Below are 21973 nucleotides of genomic sequence, written 5' to 3' on the forward strand. Positions count from 1 at the left end.
TGTCCCAGGTGCTCGCTCACCGGGGCGGTCACCGCTCCCTGCTGTGGGACGTGAGCCGCTCACTCCTGGACTGCGTGCGCTCCTCCCACGAGTCCCAGCGGCTGGAGGGAGATGACGGCGGTGGCGGCGGTAGCGCTGGTCACGTGCCGGCGAGGACCCAGCGAGAGGTCATCTGGTTTCCCCTCTTCCTGGCCGCCGACTCGATGCTGGATCGAGTCACGCGGACGCAAGGACGACCCAAAGTACGTTGCAGAGCTGGCGTCAACCACGGCCCGTCTGTGGTGGGGTTGGGTTGGGTCTTTTTGGCATTGGCTGGGTGCTTTCGGTGTTACTTGAGATATACCGAAGAATTATTCCTGATGCCAAAGTCAAAGCAAAAAGAAAAAGTTATCATGCATCACAGGATGCATTATAACTGTACTTTTGTTTTCCCATGCATGGTAGATGAAGACTATACATGATGGTGAATAAAGCATCGTATTATGAATGTAGAACACTTCTGAATGAGCACCTCATGCCATGTGTGCTATAGTTTGATGTTGGTTGGGAGCATCCTGTGCAGTATATGTGGAAGCATTGCACAGTGCAACTGGATTTGGTTGCACTGTCCTATGATGCACACTGTGTACCCAAACAGTACACAGGCTCATATCTGCTTAGCTTTTGAGATTTGACGAAATAGAGTGCATTCTGAGTGATGTGATCATCATCTCTTGCATCTGTAAATCTCAATAAAATTATGAATCAGAGCTGCTTCATTACGGAAAACGCAACCCAACAATTCCAACAGCTTCCCTCTGGACAGCAAGAGGGCAGTATCGCAAATCTAGAGTTGTACCGCACTGTACTTCTGTTTTCCCATGTCCAGGGGTCGGCAACCAAAACAACAAGAAGAGACATTTTTTTTAGAATTTGGTAACAAACTCAAGATTTCAAGAACCGCAATGCATGTGAATTCGAGACGGTCCTCGATAAACAACGTCCCGAAACAGTCCTGATAGAGCTGCATGCAGCCGACCCTTGCCCATGCCTGTGCTCCCCACATTCGCCAATCTGCACTGACCATTTTGGTAAAGTATGGCCAAATAACTCCTATGACCCGCTTGGCATGGGGAAACCATCATCCAGCAGGGGATTGACAAAAACATGTATACGTGTATAACTGCAGATATCTCAGATTTATTTAACTTCACTTTTATTTCTCCGCCTCTTTAAGGACAACACTGTGGACGAGGAGCAAGACTACGATGACGATGATGGCAAAGGTTTAGAGGGAGGCGATGCCGAGAGGACAGCCATGATGGACCTCCGATCGCTGGTTCTGCGGGCTCTGGAAACTCTTCATCGGCAGTGCAAGTGGGAGCACCTGGCTCATCTTGCGCTGCGTTTCAACGATCTCACACGGTGTGCATGCGGGCCAGATTTCACCAAAGTTTGCGTCCTCGCAACTCCGAGAATAGTGTTTTTTTGGTTCATTTACATTTTTTGTAACAAAAAAGATCCCCAGTTATATCCAGATTTTATCGTCGCTGTCATGTAATGGGACGAAGAATCCATTGTTATCGCTTGCAGAACTGTGCCATTCTTCGTGTTATCGAGAACGGCCCACTAAAGCTGATATCCCAGAGCTACAGATGAGATCCCTTCGAGTGACCTCTGGTGCGCTAGTCAAGGACATACATTTCCCAGCTGTATGAGTACAGATAGTAGCGTTCCTATCTCTGCCACCTGGTCAACGTTCGCAGGCCGCGTCCTAATACGAGAGTGTTTGAATGCCCAATTCGAATTTTTGTCTATGAACTATGTCAGTAAAATTATTTTAATTAATTGTGTAGTGAATGGGGCATGGTAATCGCGTGCGATATTTTTAGAGGGTGACTTTGGGGAGTAATTGTCATGCTGATGCTAACACGCGTACTCTGAAAAATGACTTTAATCTAAACACCCTCATGTAATGTGTTCACAAGTTATTTCCCAAATGAGCTTTTGAGGTCGTGATGCAATTGTGTGAAGGAATATCCTTTGGAACAGCACCGTTTGGCAGACCATTTGGCGCCATGGTGGCGAGATGTTAACTTCGTCGCCTGGTATACAGGAGATCGTGGGTTCAATCCCGACTCTGATGCCTGCATATTTGGAGTTTGCGTGTTCTCCCCGTGGTTCCGTAGCAGCATTTGTCCCTCCAAATTTAAAATCAACATGCGTTTAAAGTATTTGGCTGCTATAAATTTCCACATGATAAGCCACTTCGTTGAGCTATCATTTGTGACCAGGTCGCTTCTGAAAAAGAAGCTAATAGCTCAGCGAGCCTTACCTGGTAAAATAAATTAGTCAAATAATTGTTTAGGCGACATTTAGGAAATCCGCCACTTACCACGCGTGCAGGAATCGTCACGCGGAGCAGGTGACACCGCTGCTCGTTCACGCACAGTGGCGCTTGCTGGAGCGCGTCAGAGACAGTGGCGGCCCCGAACCACCACAGCCCCACCTCCTCCTCGCCGAGCAGCAGGGCGGACAGAAGGTGGTCACCCCTCGGCTGCATCTTCACAGGGCCATGTTACCTTAGCCGTGTGGTGGTGGCTACGCACGTGGCTGTCTGTGATCCAGTGCTGTGGAGGCAGCAGCAAGGGTTGGTGGAACACCGCACAAATGTTGTCAAACTCCGTTACCTTGGGCATCAAGGAGGTGCTGTACCCTGGCTCTCCAGGAGAAGGTGGTATATGTATGTTGAACTTCTTTCACACCGTACGTAGCCAACTGAGCTAATCTGAGGTTACGGACTAATTGGACTTTTCTCCATCTGTTTCCATTTGTATGGGGATAGAGTGTTGTCCCCTCGCACGCGTGTTTTTTCTGCGGGTTCTTCGGTTTCCTCCCATGTGTATAAACACCAGTCATTAATTCCTATTCCCGTTCCAATCGTAGTTCACTTCTTAATAAATGCAGAATTTAAATCATTATTTCTACGTGTATGTGACAACGTTTGGATAGTGTCTTGAGATGCAGTCACCTTCAGATGCTTAATATATCCAATTCGTATCGTAAAAATTGTGTTGTTCACTATTCAATCCCATTCACAAGCCATTGAGTGAAGATGTAAATTTTTAAAAGCAAAGGAGCGTTTTGTTGTCACCAAAGCAGCCAGGGTGAGCAGTGGTGCAGCGTTAAGCACACTGTGCTATGAACCTGGTTGCCTTAGTTTGATTCCCAGGCAAAGCCAACAGGTGTGTCTCTCTGGTTGGGTTTCAGAGCATGAGCCACAACTTCGTTGGAGAGCAGCCGATTGTGGCAACCATGTCCAGAGACTCCATTGAGCCAGGGATGCTCATTGACCCAGCTGGACGCAACTTATATGCAGGTAACACAGGATGTGGTCACACCTCAAACACTGAGATTTCCCACACTTAGATATTATTTTTATTTCAGCAGGAAGGACCCAATGAGCTGTTCGGCTCTATTTCATGGATGTCCTGCGACGGTACAGATGTATGTATAGCCTTTAACAGCCTGTTGGGGCAAGTAGCTGTTCGCTAGCACCTCTGAAGGTCACACTTCACACAAACACACCCACAAAGACAAAGATTTCCCATTTAGACACATCGACTTAAGAAGCAAGTACATATATTGACCACTTTGCCAATGCAAGCAAACTCTGCACTAGTTTTCATATCTCATCAACAGAGCCAGGCCTGTTAAACAAATGCTATTTTGGAACCAGATGGGCTTGGAAAGAATACTCCATCTAAACAATGCAGCCTTGTTCAACGCAATTGGTTGGAAAGCCAGTAGGCCGATGGACTATAAAGACTTATTTTATTTATGTAGAGACACAGAATGGAGTTTTGCAAATATATATACTTTTACCCATAATGCTCCACGACAACCAACGCATAGTGAGTTTGTATATAAAGAGGAAGACATAGATGGTGGGGCACTCTCAGGGCAGAAATTAATGGTTGCGTGTGCCAACCATGCTGCAGCTGCTGGATCTGACCGAGAGTAGAAAGCGTCAGTGCGGTGGCATCAACATCTCCGGGTACGATGACATCGTGTTCTTCAGATTTTCATCTCAATAAAGATCGACCGATTGATTGATTGACTGGTCGTCGTCTGCTCTGTGTTCGCGTGCAGGAGGGTTGCGTGCGCGCCAGCTCGCATGCGTCCCTCTCCACATCGACGATACCCTGCGTCGCTTCCGCGAGTCTCTCTCCCGCCGCCCGTATGCCCACCGAGCCCTCGCTCACTGCCGCCGCCTGCTCGCACTCTTCCTGGCGTCGGCTCTCGGTGGTAAACACCTCAGATGGGGCAGAACAAAGGATGACGAATGACATCGCAGGGATGTTGTTAGTGAGGTTCAAGATAAGATTTCTCGTAACTCTTGAGAAAATTGTAGAGTTACGACGTTGGGCGTTTGTAAAGCTACGAGAAATAGTACGGGTGCTCCAGACCACTCGTAAGTTCATCTTCTTGGTTCTTTCGGTAAAGTCACGTAGAAGGGAAGTAATAAAATAATAAAAATAAAACATAATAAAATTATTCTCACGACGTTTCGGCCACAACGCAAGCAGCCGTCCTCAGGTGAAAACCAGGTCCGTCGAGGCGACAGAGTCTGAATGAAACAGCACACGAGCTTGGAGCATATATATAAGCTGGGCGCCTTGACAAAGGAATTTGCATATCAAGAGGAATTTAGCATATTTATGGGAAATGCAGGAATGTGATTAGTACTACATATGCATGTGCATTATGCAGGATTAACAGCATCAAAGGGAGCTGCAGTTTCTGCTGCTGCTGCAGTTTCTGCTGCTGCAGTTGCTGCTGCTGCAGTTGCTGCTGCTGCAGTTGCTGCCTTATCCATTTAATATAACACTATGTATTATTCTACCCACCCTAATGTGTATCACACTGCTATATATTTACTATACAATTACGACACCATACATTACTCTGCACACTGCACCATGCCAGTGAGTGGAACGCGGTCTGAAAGTCAACGTAAACGTGAACACAATCAGTTAAGATCCGAAATGGTTTATTACGTCATTCCAATGATTGCTAAGCCAGAATCCATCTTCTCGGTTGAAATTGTCTCTGTGTTTGTATATGTGGATCGCCTCATGAACGAATCTCTCGTGATAGCCAGATGGCTTGCAGAGAACCTCTGTCTTGGAGAAGTCAATGTCATGTGGCAGATCACTGTTACAATTCAGTTAATGGATAAGGCAGCAACTGCAGCAGCAGCAACTGCAGCAGCAGCAACTGCAGCAGCAGCAACTGCAGCAGCAGCAACTGCAGCAGCAGCAACTGCAGCAGCAGAAACTGCAGCAGCAGCAGAAACTGCAGCTCCCTTTGATGCTGTTAATCCTGCATAATGCACATGCATATGTAGTACTAATCACATTCCTGCATTTCCCATAAATATGCTAAATTCCTCTTGATATGCAAATTCCTTTGTCAAGGCGCCCAGCTTATATATATGCTCCAAGCTCGTGTGCTGTTTCATTCAGACTCTGTCGCCTCGACGGACCTGGTTTTCACCTGAGGACGGCTGCTTGCGTTGTGGCCGAAACGTCGTGAGAATAATTTTATTATGTTTTATTTTTATTATTTTATTACTTCCCTTCTACGTGACTTTACCGAAAGAACCAAGAAGATGAATCCCTGCAGTCACGAAAGCTTTAAATCAAAATTCACTCGTAAGTTGATGATAATTTATACAAATTCATAGCATTAAATAGTGAATCAGCCACAGACCGGCTGAACTACACGTATTTATGACGTCATGCCAGCCACGTTTGGTGCTCGTTGATGTCTTCCTGGCTGATGTGTGGGAGCGATAACGTTTCCCTAGCATCCATTCTTACAAGAGTGAGAGTTATGATCTCACTACGACTTCCTCTTTATCTTGATCTATCCATTTTTTGTATTATTGAATGGTGGAAGATGCCTACTGATTTGAAATATGGCCCTTTGCCATTCTACTTCTGGATGAGGGCCTTCCCACGCATTGTGAGTAATGAAGGTTATTTGACCATGTTTCACTACGATGATAAGTGCGGGTTCGATAAGGTGGGGAGGAGCATAGAAGTACAGTACAATGGAGTTTTATGTACTTATCTCTGTTGCCCACCACCTAGCCTCACGGCTATTCATGGTGATCGATCATCCAAGGGCTATGCAGGCTCATTCCAGCTTAGCTGCCAAAATCTGACGTGACATGACAATATCGGGCGCATTCCGGGTGACTTGGTGTGTCTCAGAATGCCGGTGTGACACACAGACACGTCACACTGCCCTCTCGGGTGCAGGAGGAGCGGTGGCAGACCGGCGAGGCGAGGGCAGGACATCCGTGCGCGCGTCGGGCCTCACGGTGGCGTTTCGGCTTCCGGCTACGCATAGCCATGACCCCAGCCCGCCCGACCTGGCGAGTCGAGACTTCTCCTCGGCCGAAGACGTGGAGTGGCCTCCCCTTCCGCGGGCGCAGATCAACATCGTGATTTCCGCCTACACCAAAACCGTGGGTGAGCCCTCACTGCCCGTACCAAGGGAGCTGCATTTATCCAGCAGCCACATCAAGTTAAATTCTGGTAGTGGGTTGTAATGAGCTCATAGTTTTAGAGGGTGCCGCCGTGGCGCGATGTTGACTCCCTCGCCTTGTATGCAGGAGGTCGTGGGTTCGATGCCGACCCTAACACTTGTACATTCGGAGTTGGCATATTCTCCCAGTGATCAAATGGATTTTCCTCCGCATCTTCCGTTTTTTTCCTCGACATTTACAAACAAGCGTTTTGAGTATTTCACTGCTGCTATAAATTTCCACGCGATAAGCCACTTCGTTGAGCTATCATTTGTGATAGCCAAGTCGCTTTTGAAAAAGAGCTACATAGCTCAGTGGGCCTCACCTGGTAAAATGTTAATAGGAAAAATAGTGAAATAGCCCAGTTACGAATGTTTGCACAAAACCCACCCCAACACCCCACCCCCCCTGCATAATATTGAATTTGGCTCAGCACATAGTTCGTCAAAATTCCAGCTCTCAGAATTCTAAATGTGCAGTTGCCTGTTGTGCGACGAACATTACCCTCATAGAGCAGAGCAGGCGCGAAAGTGCTGCCTTCTGTCGTGTGGGCCAAGTCACTTGAAAGCATCTTCAGAGGTAGCTCTGATATTCGCTTCTGTGGGCCACTCTCTAACGTGAAGGGTCGCACTGCTCTGTGAGAGATCAGATTGCCATACTTGGTGTCTTTTACGATGGCGATAGCACAATCGGAATTGTGGAAAAATAAATGTTTTTCAGGACGCATGCCATGGCCATTGCCACGGAATCATGCAACTCACGCATGCAGCTTCATGTTCCCATGGATGTTTCTGGTCAAACATTTATTCGCGAAGTCAAATCCCATTACCAATCAGAGGCTCCCTCGATAGACTGGCTTGGCAGCTGTCCGTAGTGTTTTTGGCGTTGTGCACTATGTGTTGTTTGGCATGATGTCCGACGTTTTGCTCTACTTGCTGGGAGTTTCTTCACGAACTGTCGGACTTCATGTCCAAAAACACACGGCAGACATCTTAGAGCTGCGCAGACTTTGGCAGCGTGTTTATTTTAACCTGTGCCACATTTGCAGAGCTACTTGAGTCGGACAAGCAGCAGAGGTTGAGAGCGCATGCGCTGCATGAGCTGGGGAATCTGCACTACCACTCTGGCAACACCAGGTACCACATGGCTCCCACAGCGCCCCTCCACACGTGACAAGCTCCCAGAGATACTAGCACACGGCCTATTATCGGTCAAACATTCATATCATAAATAGACTCCTAAGTCAGTCACAGGTATATTGCTGTACATGCACAGCTCCTTATGAATCTACTGCTGGACGAGGGCTTCCCCACACTGTGTGGTTTGTGGGGGTTATTTGACCATACTTCTCCACGGTGGTCAGTGGAGGTTTGTGAAAGCAGGGAGCAAAGATGGTACAGTACAACAGTGGATTTTGCCGCAATGCCCTCTGATGCCCACCATACAGCTGCCTATGACAGCCTGGCGTGCATTGTGATTACTCATTTAACCGTTATCCGGCCTGACGTATACCTGGTGATTTGGTCATAGCGTCTCTCAATAGGCTCCTTAATTACAAATATCGTGTCCAAATGCCAGCTAATGGCCGAGTCGCCTTTGAAAAAGAGAAGCTTAGTTCAATGGAATTTACACGGGAAATAAACTTCAGAAATTTCTGATAATTTTACGCGAGAAAAATATTGTTTTATTCACGATGTAAATTTACCAGGTAAATAATAGTCTTTTTTTTGTATGTAATTATAGCAGCCTAGTAATCTAAACGCATACAGTTGTGACCCGCAGGAAACAAAATAGTTCTTGATCATGGCGATGATAGTGATGATGATTTTGGTGATGGTTGTGGCATCGATGATTGTTTAGGTATATATTTTAAAAGTTTTCTCGTACGGCTGTGATGATCATGATGAACATACCGCTGTGGATGACGATGCGGATAGCAGTGGTGGTTAGGCTACTGCTCCCAGTGCCGCACCTCTGACAGAGATGATTATGATATTAATGTTGTAGCTGACGATGATGTTGCTGCTGCTGTCTCTAATGATCATGATGATATTCACAATAATGATGATCCTACTATAGCTGCTGCTGGTGATGACGATCATAATGATAATAATGATGATGATGATTATGTTGGTAATGTTGGTTGCTGTAGATGATTGTGATACAACTGCTGATGATGACAACATTGATGATGAAGATACTAACGCCACTATTGATAATGTTTATTATTATAATAATAATGATGCTGTTGTTGATTCTGTACCAGGGCTGCATTCACTTGCTGGTCTCAGGCTCTCGATGCGGCGCTGGGCATCAGCGATTGTCTCGGGAGCTGGAGCGACGCCGTGGCACGGGCGGCCGGGAAGGAGGCTTTGGACGACACCAGCTCTGCTCTTCTCCGTCTGGGCGGCGTACGCGGGTGTCTGCTAGCGGCAGTGCTCACCTCAAAGATCGCGCAGTGAGAGATCGTCACGACTCGGATGTCACCTCTCAGCGCCCTGCTCCCCCTGACCTCCACCCCTCGACTTGGTTTACTCAAAGTTGCTCGTGCCATTTTAACTCTGAAGGTTTTAAGCATTATTAATGCGTCAGTGTCTCACTGCCTGCCTGCAACAAGCGAGGCACAATAACTCCCATAAAGATGATCCAATATGGACAATATGTAAAGTTATTCGGCAATTTGTGTAGAGAAAACTGTTCACACAAAACCAGCGTTAATATCATTATTTGCCAGTAAGCAAATAGATGTTGCCCTGAACTAAATACTTCTGAAGCTAAACACGTGTTGGCACATGTTACATAATGCACTCACAAGCATGATTGTTCTTCCTTGTTATGTCTGTGACTACCTTTGGTGCCATCTATCCAATGCGTCATGTGTACGAAGCGGCTCATTATTGTAAAACTTTTGGTTCTCGAGTTAAAAGCGTAATTGTAGTAACATTTTAATATATCAATAACAGTACGTTGATGATAATGATCAATTAAACGAAATATTTTAGCAATTCGATTAAACTAAAATCATCTAATCCATGCCTGTATATACTGTGGCCAGGATCTATTCTGTCCACGCAGACCTTTTGAAAGTTATTCCTCCGTATGTATCCGCATCTCCGATTAGCACGGTTGGTTACGTACGGTGCAAAATAAGTTCAACGCACATACTGTACATGGTGCGTCCGGATACTCCAGTCACCTTCCACTTGAGTAACCCTCGTTGTTTAACACAGGACTCGGCCAAACATCCCAATGCAGCACTCTCCCGCATTGGGATGTTTGGCTTTTGTGGAATTATTAATTCTCGTGCTTATTATTCCCTCTCCTACAGATTCATCCTAACAGCAGACTTTGCCGTAAGGATACGGTGCTGTGTACTTGCATCGATGCTGTTTAAGGTACAAGACCATGACAACTGATTACGAACAAAATGATGATTATTTCACCTAAAGTGAACTCTCACTGCTTCTGTACACTGTCTTGAAGTGTTGTTGCATTCCATCGCTGTGTAAATCCACAGTGTGTTCTATTATATAGTTGGCACACACGGCATGGCCTGAAATTAATATTTCAGGCCATGCCGGGTGTGCCTGTTCCTAACCGGGTGTGCCTGTTGCTGGACCATTCACTTACTCATGTGACGAGAATCAGAATCTTTAGTTATCCTGGAGAAATCTGATGAGCTATGAAGCTCTTTTCAACAGATGTCCAGTAGAAGTCGCTCAGAAAGTTACACCAACACACAATACAAAAAACGATTGGAGTGCAAAGTATAGGAAACGTAAGCAAATCACAAAAAGAAAATAAGTACAAATTGCGAGAAGAATAAAAATTCCTGCTGACCGGACGTGAGAGGTCAGGTGTCAGCTGTGTAGCCTGATCAAGGCTCTAAAGTCCGATTGTGGGGATGATCCCCTTGTAAGAGCGCTCCTTGGTCTGTGCAACAAGGGGAAGATCCTGAAGCCAGATGGTGGTGATAGACCAACTGTGGGACTGAACATTAAGAAAAATACACTGCCAAAAAAGTGAATAAAATATATTTCTAACAGACATTTTGGGGCTATGGTCCTCATTCGTAGAGTTTGGGGTATTGCCTGCACAACCGCTGCAAGGTATAGCAGAAGGAAAAAGGTGATGGTGAGGTGTGCTGAACCGAATAACGTTCTCCGCAATGTGACCTCTTGACCTTGCTGTGGTACCTGCCCCCAGGCCATCTTTCGCGCATCTCTCCCGCACCCGAAAGCGGACGTGGACTACGCTCGCTACGAGGTTGACGGCGGTCAAGGTTCGCCGGTACCCGGGGTCGAGCCGCTGACGCCGTCGCCCACGCCGGGCGGCGGAAGCCTCGACGTGGGGACCATCGTGAGCTGCCTGAGCTTCCTGGCGCGGCACCTGCACCGCGCCGGCCTCCTGCTGCCGGTGAGCTCCGTACAACAACACCGACCCCGACCGGCGGCTCCGTTGGAGAGACGGACAACGCTCCGGTCCAGAGAGACGTCATTTATTCGATGCCGCTTGGCGAACTTTTGACTGATTAAGCGCATCGGACGGCCGATAGTGAGAGACGGAAAGAGGAAAACGCGGGGTTAGAGAATTGCGCAAATTGGAGGTGGCATCATACTGACTGGAGATGATGTGTGCGCTTGACATTTCTCTTGAGAGACAGGAAGAGAGAAAAATACGCGGATCAGAGAGCAAATGCAAGTTAGAGACAGGACATTGACTGTTAGGAAGCAGGGTACTTCACTAGAAGATGGTGGTACCTTAGGACTGGATATGTCCTCCCTCTGGCTCAGAACTACCAAGGGAGATGAGCACTTAGCCATCACGCATAATGTGAAAGGAAGCAGCCTTATTTGTAACCACTAAGACTTGTGTGCAAGAATTTACCGTGAGGGCAATGATCATCAACAAGCCTTGCCTGTGTGTGTGTGATTTTTTTAACCAGGTCCTTCCACTGCTGGCCCTTTATCAACACCTCGTGTGCTCCATCTGCCGGGACGTGCAGCGGAGTGTGGAGGGCAGGCTCCTCAAGGTAAGGCCAAGGCTATAGAATTGATTCTCAACCTTTGATTTTAACTCGCAGCCTTTCTGACGGTCGTGGGCTCTATCACCACTGTTGCCACCCACTGAAATAAAATAAAAGGATATATCACAGCCCCTTTCAATCCGCTGCTGGATTAATGCCTCCCCACACCATGTTGATTGTAGGGATTGTTTTACCACGCTTCAACATGCTGGTCAGTGTGGGTTGGTGAAGAGGGTTATAGCCATCGATGGAAATCGAACCGCTTGTAACCAGGTTCATCGTACAGAACGCTAACCACCGTGCTCCAACCGATGTTATTATTACGAATCATTAATGAGCATTGCATATAACATAAAGCGGTGCAATGTATCGGAGTAGGACCTGATTGTGGATGCATGGCGTCGTCATGGGGAGCAGTCGTGTAGCGGTTAGCGCTACGCTGCACTACGAACCCGGCGACCCGGGTTCCATTCCCGCTCACGGCCAACACCAGTGACGATGATCTAAATCGGTCCTGGGCCTCCCCTAGGTCGACTTAGCGTTAAATGAGTACCTGGTGTGGTGTGTAAAATATCATCACTGGGGAGACAAAGGCGGTCGGGCGTGGGGTTGGCCACCCACCTCCTCATGAGTCGTGCCAGCCTTCATAGGTGCTTGCTAACAGCACTTGCCCCAACAGTGTTCAGGCTATACGGGGGATCTTTGTCTTTGGCCGTGATAGGTGAACGTGCTGACGGACTTGGCGCTGTTTGGAGACGCGTCCCGCGAGATGTGCACCGTCCTCCTGGGGGAGAAGTTGCCCCTGCCCGTTTTCCCCGGCTTCAGGGCGACCGACAGCAAGCTGGCGACTGCGGCGGCGTTGGTGGTGGTGGTGAGCCCAACCAGCTGCCTGAGCTCCCTTCACAGTTCGCCCTGAGCTTAGCTGTAGGAACTCAGTTCTTGTTTCGTATCAGTTGGATTAAATGTGTAAAGCATTCCGCTTTGTTCGTAAGTACTGAGCATAGCTAATACATATTGCACCTTGTTTACAAGCCTGGTCGAACACCGTTTTGAGATTAAGAAAGCTGTCTCTAGTGTGGACCAATTAGTTTCCAAGACAATTCATATGTTATCAGAGTACGTGTTTTGTTGCATTCTGACCACAAGTACTGTGGTTAATGGAGACATGATTCCTTGGAAAAGGTTTCAGGTGGGTGTTTTAACATCTTAACACCTGTTTTGTTGCCAGAAAAAGGGGAAAACCTATTCTCATATTTTGGTACTGGCAAAGGAGGTCCCATGATATATTTAAAAAGATTTTCCCCATTTTTATCACGTGTGCTATCGGCATCTTTTCCCGTAGAGGACTGTAGCCCAAAGTTAGAGATCAGCCCACCGTTTTTATGTTCACAATCAGGGCCGCAACTTTCTACAGATGCAGCCATACAAAACCAATTCTATTTGGCAGTCGAACCGATATATTATAATACTCCGCACTGGAATTTACTCAAATAAAGGGCAAAATGGCATTTACTTAGTTTTTTGTTGTTGCAGTCATTGGTAACCAAACTAATAATATAATTAACTCACTGCAATTCTGTCAACTGGATTCAAATACAACAGTGCCATTAACTCCTGAGCCACCTGGGCACATTAAGTCTCAGTATATTGGGGTAGTGTCAGCGTTGGTAATAAAGTAGAGTGTTGTGATCATGTACGTTTCTGTGTTTAGGCAAGCATGCAGCTGGATACCTCGAAGGCAATCTTAACAGATGGAAATCTTCAGGTATGTCTGCCACTTAGATATGTGTATTAGTAATGGCCTTGAAAACATTTCAATTGTGAAATCAAGATCATATACATGGACTGGGAGAGTGATTTATGGTGTAGTTTGGACCGTCTAATAACCATAAAGGATATAACACCATTTTACTTTGAATGGGGAGGGCGTATAATAGTGTTGCACTTTGTTTATCCAGGAATGCCTCACTGGGTGTCTAGGGTATGTTTCATGAGTTCTGCGTTTGGATGTTGGCCAATTCTGCGACTGAGTATTTGGCTTGTGGGAGGAAGCTGAAGTACCAAGGAAAAAAAATCCGTACAGACAAGGTGGCAACACTTAAAGCTCCACACAGATGTATTCAGGAGCACTGTTGATTATGCACGTAAATTAACTTAAATGCCGTTATGTAGGCCTATGACGTACATTAAATGCACATTGATACGTCTTATAGTGTATACCGCGTAACATTAAATGGACTAGAACGGCGGTTCCGAATGTGTGAGAGGCTATGCCCCTGGGGATACATGTGACACCGCTAGGGGTTTCATAAGACAGTTCACTCATTTGCGGTGTGACTTTAGGTATGGACACGCAGGGTTACTAAGCAGTGCTGCTTTGCGTGTGTGTGTGTGTGTACTTGCAATTCTAAAGCCATGCGCTTAACTGTCGTACGAAATTCGACAAACCCCGTCCATTTGGACGATTCAGCCTTCCATGTGTTTGGTTAATTATGTGTAAATATAAAAATGCATGCACATTATTTTATTACTTTAAGTAGTGTAGAAGCGGGTAGGGGTATGAGGGTAATTGCTAGGGCTGGTACAGGAGTAGATGACAAGTCAAAGGTTGGCAACTACTGAACTCGAATATTGTTTAGTATATTTACTCTGTGCGTACCGAGACCTTTTCCAAATCACTTTGAAACACTGCCCGTGAACGCACCGCCCGTGAACGTAGGCGGTGGAGCTGCTGTTGACTCAGCCCTTGTCTCCGGCGCTCGAGAGCGCTCTTGGGCCCCGCCTGTGCCACCGCGTGTCCCTGACGAGGGCCCGCCTGCTCGTTCGTCTCGCGGCGGCCCTTGGGGGGCTGCCCCCACCCCGCGGCGCCCTCTACGGCCTCTTCACTCCGCCCGTAGAGACAGGTAGAATGTGTGTGTGTGTCTATGTGGAACCAAAGGAACTTATAAGCTGCCGTGGCATGTCAAGTGGGATAAACAGCCTGCGTACAACACAGTTAGGGAAGACGTCAGTAATCAGGAAGGTTTATGTAAGAAGCAGCATTCTGTATGTATGTTGAACTTCTTTCGCACCGTAAATAGACAACCGTGATAATCGGAGGTGCGGGGGAAGGACAAAAAACTAAACACAAAAAGCAGTTCTCAAGAAATGAGTTTTCAATACAGATTTAAAAGTGCATAGCTCCAGCGGCTTCCTAATATTGGAAAGAAGAGCATTCCAGACGGCCGCAGAAGCGCATCTGAAAGCGCGCAATGTGGTGACCGTCTTTGTTCGAATGCACGTTGCAGGAGCAGGCAAGATAGCCGGCGACGCGTTGAGGAAGCCGTGGCCAAAGCCGCTGTAGATGCGTTGAAGATCGCTGCCAACTTGCGCAGCCCCATCAATAAAGCCACCCCTTGTGTTTGGGCTCTCACGCACGTGCACTAAAAGTGCATCTCCTGTTACAGCCACTTGTGATTTCACTGCCGGATGAAGGCTTCCCTATGCCGTGTCAGTCATGGCCGTTGTTTGACCATACTTTACCACACTGGTAAGTGCGAGTTGTTTAAGGGATGGCCCAAGACTGGTTCAAATATCACTCGCCACTCATGTTAACTGTGGCTGGGAATCGAACTCGGGTCACTGGATTCATAGCACAGTGTGTGCTAACCACTGCACCACAGCAGCCTCTCGTGTTCATTTTGTGAATTAAATGAGTGATGGTAATATTGGTGAACAGTTTTTTTTATTTTAGTCAATGATGACTACGAGTGGATGGAAATCATACAATTTGACGATGACTACCAACGAAAGGCCGAAGCATGACTATGTCGAGACAATGTTAACAGACTAAGATCATTTTTTACTCAGGTTATTAGAGATTGCAGTTCATTGAGCGAGACCAAAAAATGGTAATTGGCTATATATATGTGTATAAATAAAGATATTTATCAAGTTCTTTGATGGCTGACCTGATAAAAGTAGTGGAGGGGGTGGGCAGGGTGTGGGCAGCTGGGAGTGGGGAAATGTGCGCCTCTCAACCCGACATTTTAAAGTGGACTAAATGTTTGACTGCTTGAGTGAAATAGACGAAGCGAATATCACCGGCTGTTCTTCCCGTGGTCGCGTGGAATTTTCTCTGGGTTCCTCCAGTTTTCCCTCCACATTTATAAACACGCGGTTAGAGTATTCGACTGCTATAAATGTCAATCTGATGAGCCACTAAGTTGAGCTACCATTTGTGGCCAGGTCGCTTCTGAAAAAGAGCTACACAGCTCAGTGGGCCTTACCTGGTAAGATAAAATAGTTTGGTTTTAAATTACAAGAGCCATTTTTTTCGAATTTGGTAAAAAAAAAAAACCCTCAATATTTCACGAGCCGAAATTCACGTGAATCGAGTCGTGAAGTAGCCCTTAAAGAGCCGCAAGTGTCTCCGAAGCCACAGGTTGCCATCCCCTGGCCAGTGATCTTAATTGTGTACTGAAACCCCCCTCCCCTTGCGCAGGCAGCGAGAGTGACCTCTCGAGTGACTCCTCATCCCAGCTGAGCGCTCGCACGCGGCCGTCGTCCAGAGGCTCCGCCGCGGGGGATGAGGAGCTCGTGTGGCAGCTGGTGGCCCACAAGGATCAGCTGACCCCAGAGGTCGTCAAGGTTAGGGGTGTCCTTTTCACTCTGTGTGGATCGCAGATATGCATGGTGCACACACACTCACGTACCATGGTGATCCTCATTTTCTCTTGATACGACGTGACCTTGTGGGAGCCTCGTCACCGATAAAGTTATTTTACTTTCGTTTTTCTTCCGATTCCTTTCCCGATGACGTAGACGTACGTCGTCGGAAACGGGAAAGGGTTAAGTTTCAGCGGGGAAAAAACACCTAGAGGATGAAGCAGAAGCATTTCTGGAATGAAGCGTACGATCACACGCAATGGCCTCCACCCACCGGTGTGCAGGGCATCTTGCTGCTGGAGGCCGAGGCGGTGCTGGGGTCCGTGGACCGGGCCCTCGTCGCTGCGCGGCACGGGATCGGTGATCGGCGCTCACTGCGGCCCTCTCAGCTGGAGGAGGCGGTGCTTGTTCACCTGGAGGCAGCGCGAGTAGCCCTGGAGAGACACTGGGCACCCGTCAGGTCTGATCGATGGAAGTTTAACATTTCAGCTTTTCCATAGTTATTGTGTTGATGCTGAGATGCCGCCTTGGCTCTAATGGTTTAGGACCACTGGACTTGCAATCCGGAGGTCACCGGTTAGATTCACACTCCTGTGTTCCCAACATCAAACCTCACCATCCCCATTCCTGGGGTGCATAACATCTCATCCTCCCTGCTGATTTAGAGTCTTGCTGGTGCATCGTTACATGCCCAATAACCACAATCACTCAAATGCCTTTATTTTATGTTTGCAGTGCAGCCAGGGCCATCTCTGCCATGAAGCTGCTGCAGGAGGCGCGGGCGCTGGGAGCGGAGACAGCGATTGAGGTCGGTGGGTGGAGGCTCAGGGACCAGGAGCGGGACGTGGAGGCGCGTGGACGCTTGGATCTGCGGCTCTGGCTTGAGTGTCGACTGATGGTGGCAACAGCGCTCACACAGTGGCAGCCAGACCCTGCTGCAGGTGATTGCATCACGCTGTCATCGTCATCATCATCCCAGCAATTATCATCATTGTTGTTGTGGATTTTATTATCGTCAGTATGTACATATGTTGAACTTTTTTCGCACTCTACGTAGCCCACCGTGCTTATTGGATCATAAGCAGCAGGATATTCATCAGCAACATAGCCATCATCATCGTCAGTATGAACAGCAGTGGTAAACATCTGCAGAATTGCATCAGCAGCAACAGCAACAGCATATTAATCGGGGTACATGCTTGGAATTACACACTCCGAGAGAGAAAGAGGAACACTTGGATTCAAAAACGTTTGCAAGTAGGAGACATTGTAGAGACAGTTGAGAAAAGTGGGCTTGAGAAGGACACGTTGCTAGAAAGGACGATGGCCAGCGGTCGACACTAACAACGGAGTGGCAGCCAAAGGGGTAAAAACACAGACAAGATGACGTGCAACGTGGACGTCATCGCACGTGCGGGTGCTCAATGAGTTGTTGCATCACAGCACCATGAGGGAGGGCAGTCCCTTGGGGGGGGAGGGTTTCACACAGCAGTGTCAAGATAATAGCCGATGACGGTGAGAGCTCCTTCAGATTAAATTGCTTTTAAAAACTTTTGCAAGTGAGAGCTAGTTTAAAAAGCATATCCTATGGATTATCTATCAGTCAAAATCCACTGAGGTATTAACTTATTTTTCAGAAACCACCTGGCCACAAATGATAGCTCAACAAAGTGGCTTATCATTTGGACATTTATAGCCAGCAGAATAATCTAAACAATCTTATTGCATGTTTCTAAATGTGGAGGGGAAAAAACCGTTACGATGCCCACGACGATGCTTCGTGTTTCCCCCGCAGGTCTTGGTGATGTCGACGCCCGGAGGTTTTGCAAGGAGGGCCTCGCTGAGAGCGAGGCGTGCGGAGATGTCGAGACACAGGCTGAGTTCATGTCCCTCTCTGCCCTGCTTGACTTCCATGAATGCCGTCCCATCGCAGGCATCAGAAGTACACTGCAGGTGATCATACGTTATAACTGGTGGATAGGAACATTGCTCTCAAGTGTTGAACTTGATCATTTAAAGCGGCATATACCATTGCGCCTGAAGAGGAACGTTTTCAATCAGTGTACATTGCTCGATAGAACCTGAACCTGAATGTGCACGTGTACATGACCGCTCTTAGGCGACTGCTGCTCTCGCAAGTATGCTGATTACACCGATGACGCTGACAGTTACCACATCTGCTGATTAATTAAGCCAGGTTGCCAGCTTTGTATTTATTTTCCTGAATGCGTGTAGGCCATCCTAGAACTGCTGGATCGACCGGCTGATATGCTCTCCCAGAGGGCCCACTTGCTTCTGGCCGAGGTTACCGCACGCTTAGCGGACCTTGCATGTGCGGCTGACGAGGGCCCCGAGACAGAACTCCGGCAGCAAGACCACGCAGTGGAAAAGGATGGCAACGACCTCCCAAAGTTCAGCGCTCCTGACGGGGGATCGTTGCCTTTCATGGCAGAGAGCCTGAGCCTCTGCCTAAAGGCTGAGCAGATTGTGTTAAGTCAGGTAAGTGAGTGGAGGTACCGCTAATAATACTAATATAAGTAGAATCATTTATACATCTTTGAAGATTCACTGCTGGATGAAGGCGCCATATTGGTCCTGGGGGCTGTTTCATTACATTTCACTGTCCTGATCGGTGATGCTTGGGGAGGAGGGTAGGGAGGGTGCCAGGACCATTTACGGTGCCTCTCTGCCAAATCAAACTTGGGTTGCCAGGTTCACAGTGCAGTGTGTTAGGCACTGCACCACCTAAAGCTAAAACTAATTTTATTTTATTCAGTAAGGCCCACTGAGCCGTATAGCTCTTTTTCAGAGGCGACCTGGCCACAAATGATAGCTCATCACATGTACATTTATTGCAGCCGAATACTCTAAACACATATTGTTTATAATTGTGGAGGGAAAAAACGGAGGACCTGGAGAAAAATCCACATGACCACGGGGAGAACACGCAAACTTCAGATATACAGGCGCTAGGGTTGGGATCGAACCCACAACATCCTGTAAACCAGGCGATGAGGTTAACATCTAGCCACCGTAGTGCCCGGCAGGTCACATTAATATACAGTTTAAAATGTTGTCCAATTACGTATATACTTGATGGGGGTTGGCAGATAAGCGCAATATTGAATCAGAATCTTAATTTAGATTGGAGAAATCCGATTATCTACAAGGCTCTTTTTAACATATGTCCGGTAGGGGCGGTTAATACACTGTGGTCATAGCTACCTGCGTGTGCAGACCAAACCACCCGTTTCCAACGTATGTATGTACTGTATGTTGAACTTCTTTCACACTGTACATAGCCAACCGTGCTCATCGGAGGTGTGGGGGAAGGACAACAAACTAAACACAAAAAGCAGTTCTAAAGAAATGAGTTTTCAATCTAGATTTAAAAGTGCATAGATCCAGTAGCTTCCTGCTATCAGAAGGAAAAGTGTTCCAGAAAAACCTTATGAGGGCCTCACTAAGGCTGAACAGGGAGATTTCTGTCTCTTATCACTGTGCGTGTGTTTGTGTGTCTGCATTGCAGGTAAGAGAACTCGGCTTTGTTGGGGACATCAGTAACTCCTATCTACCACACGTCAATATGCTGGCCAAGATTAAGCTAAGGATAGGTAAGTTTTTCCATAGTTATTTAGAGGTTTTGCACATTCATCCATACATATGTCTGATAATTTGCAAAAAGAGATATTGTATGTCGATCATCATCCTGAGCCACGGTCTATCCACTGTTGAATGAAGGCCTCCCCTATGACATCACCATCTCTCAGGTCCTAACATGTTGCAGTCATCTTACTCCTGCATATCGTGGTAATATTAGCAAGCCACTGGAGCTATGCACTTTTAAATCTCGATTGAAAACTCGTTATTATGCAACTGCTTTCGTGTTAAGTTGATGTCCTTCCCGCGCACCTCCGATTAATACGGTTGGCTATGTACGGTGCGAAAGAAGTTCAAAATACATGCATACTTTCTCTCGGGCATATTGTTTCCTGTGGCTGTCATTCCTGCGCCAATCTCACCCATCGGCCATCATCTCTTCTAGGTTTACATGTCCTGACCAAGGACGGTCAATACGATGCCTCTAATTGGCGTTTTTTCCCCTGACGAATGCGTACCTGTTCATGCCTCTCAGTGGAATTTCCAGGTGTGCGTCTGAATAACTGCGTAGTTTTAAAGTGAAAGTTTGAAACGTTTACTCAGGCAAGCAACACCTTTCCAGAGATTCAGCGGTGGTTTTGGCGTCATGCTGGCCACCACCCCATAGAACGCCGTGCGGGCGTCCATAAGCACTTGTTCTAACAGTCTATAAAAAGGCTACGCGACGTTGGTGTGGGGATGTTTGTCTTTGTGCTCAGGCTGCTTCCAGGCTGTGGAATCGAGCCAGGCGCTCGCTCCGCAGGGAGGGGATGGCTCCGAGTGGCTCCGCGCGCTCCACACGCTCGACTCTGCGCTGCGTCTCTGCCACTCGGCCTCCACGCAGGATCGCGACCTCGCCGCCGAGATTCTGCTCCAGAGAGGTGGCCTGGCGACCCTAGCCAGTCGTAGCGCTTCGTAATCATCGAAGTCGGTGTCCTCGCCGTTCTTATATTGTGCAAGGCTATCATAGACGGGTATGGCCTGCCAGAATTGGGCAATGTTGTTCATCCCCCAAACTTCCGATTAGCAAGGTTAGCTACGTACGGTGCAAAAGAAGTTCAACGTACATACAATGTTGTGATGTGATTTTTTTTTACCCAATAGAAATAATTTTGGAGAAATTTTTACATTTTTAGATGATGACGCTGGCACACATGGCCTACTCTTTTTTGTAAGAACGACACAGGCTTTTTAACGTCCACTGATAAGCAGACAGCACACATTTTGGTTTCTACACCTGCTTAATTAGTCGGGGTTCGAATCGTGAACTTCTGCAAGAAGTGGCCAACACGCTGCCTCTCAAACCACGTCGCTAACTTTAAATGAAGTGAGAGTGAGAAGGGACACCTGAGAAGTGCTCGAGGTTGGGCTGGGTCTAGGGTTCGAGAACAAGACTAAGATGGACGTATATACATTTTACATTTCACCGGCAGGAAATTACCCAGTGAGTTGGCTAGTAACGTCAGTACTTGGGGTACATCTAGGATTGGTTGGCTAGTGTTGTATGAGGATTAATTGAAGTATAGTGCGAGGGTCTGGTTGCTTAGTATTGTTCGTATTAGATGAAGCTTTGCGTTAGAGTATAGTTGACCAGTCTTGTTAGTATAATGGTTCATCTTAGGGCTCGTGTCTCACTGGCGAGTGTTATTCGTGGTAGAGCAGGTGAAGAGTTAGAGAGTGTGGGTTGCTATTGCCCTGCCTCTTACAGTTCAGCACAAGGCTACGATTTTGTTTTGCCCTCTCTCGCATTGCCAAATAAGGCATCGTCCCTTTGGCGTTTCACTTCAGTGTTTACAGCACATGGACGAGTTGTAACCTAAGCATACAGACGTACACAAACACTTACGTATCAGCATATGTTGACATATGTACACATCCTGTGGATAGGAATGTAGATTTTCCATTGGCTCAGCCTATTAACAGAGGTGAGCGCAGCTCCGTCGCTCGTCAGACTTGCACACGCAGTGCCGTGTTCCCATGGCTACGTTTCACTCACCCGCACTGGCAGAATGCTCAAGGCATTGCTCGGGCTGCGCAGATCTGGCGGCGGTTGTTAGCCTGGGCGCGCGCGTGCAGGCAACCTG

The 21973-nt window shown here is 47.4% G+C and overlaps 1 protein-coding gene across 1 annotated transcript in view; it reads left to right on the top strand.

Moving 5' to 3' along the window:
- CFAP54 (cilia and flagella associated protein 54) overlaps nucleotides 1-21973 on the top strand; it is a 67233-nt gene that overhangs the window by 35957 nt on the left and 9303 nt on the right. Inside the window, 21 exon segments of the mRNA XM_078874180.1 lie at nucleotides 9-242; nucleotides 1217-1404; nucleotides 2386-2521; nucleotides 3250-3358; nucleotides 4132-4287; nucleotides 6309-6521; nucleotides 7626-7713; nucleotides 8844-9035; nucleotides 9906-9972; nucleotides 10784-10993; nucleotides 11523-11609; nucleotides 12325-12474; nucleotides 13315-13368; nucleotides 14323-14506; nucleotides 16087-16232; nucleotides 16535-16710; nucleotides 16986-17191; nucleotides 18046-18203; nucleotides 18486-18749; nucleotides 19780-19864; nucleotides 20609-20770. Of these exon segments, the coding sequence (XP_078730306.1) occupies nucleotides 9-242; nucleotides 1217-1404; nucleotides 2386-2521; nucleotides 3250-3358; nucleotides 4132-4287; nucleotides 6309-6521; nucleotides 7626-7713; nucleotides 8844-9035; nucleotides 9906-9972; nucleotides 10784-10993; nucleotides 11523-11609; nucleotides 12325-12474; nucleotides 13315-13368; nucleotides 14323-14506; nucleotides 16087-16232; nucleotides 16535-16710; nucleotides 16986-17191; nucleotides 18046-18203; nucleotides 18486-18749; nucleotides 19780-19864; nucleotides 20609-20770 (3265 nt within the window).

This window comes from Lampetra fluviatilis, chromosome 38 (assembly GCF_964198595.1).
Source record: "Lampetra fluviatilis chromosome 38, kcLamFluv1.1, whole genome shotgun sequence".
NCBI lineage: Eukaryota > Metazoa > Chordata > Hyperoartia > Petromyzontiformes > Petromyzontidae > Lampetra > Lampetra fluviatilis.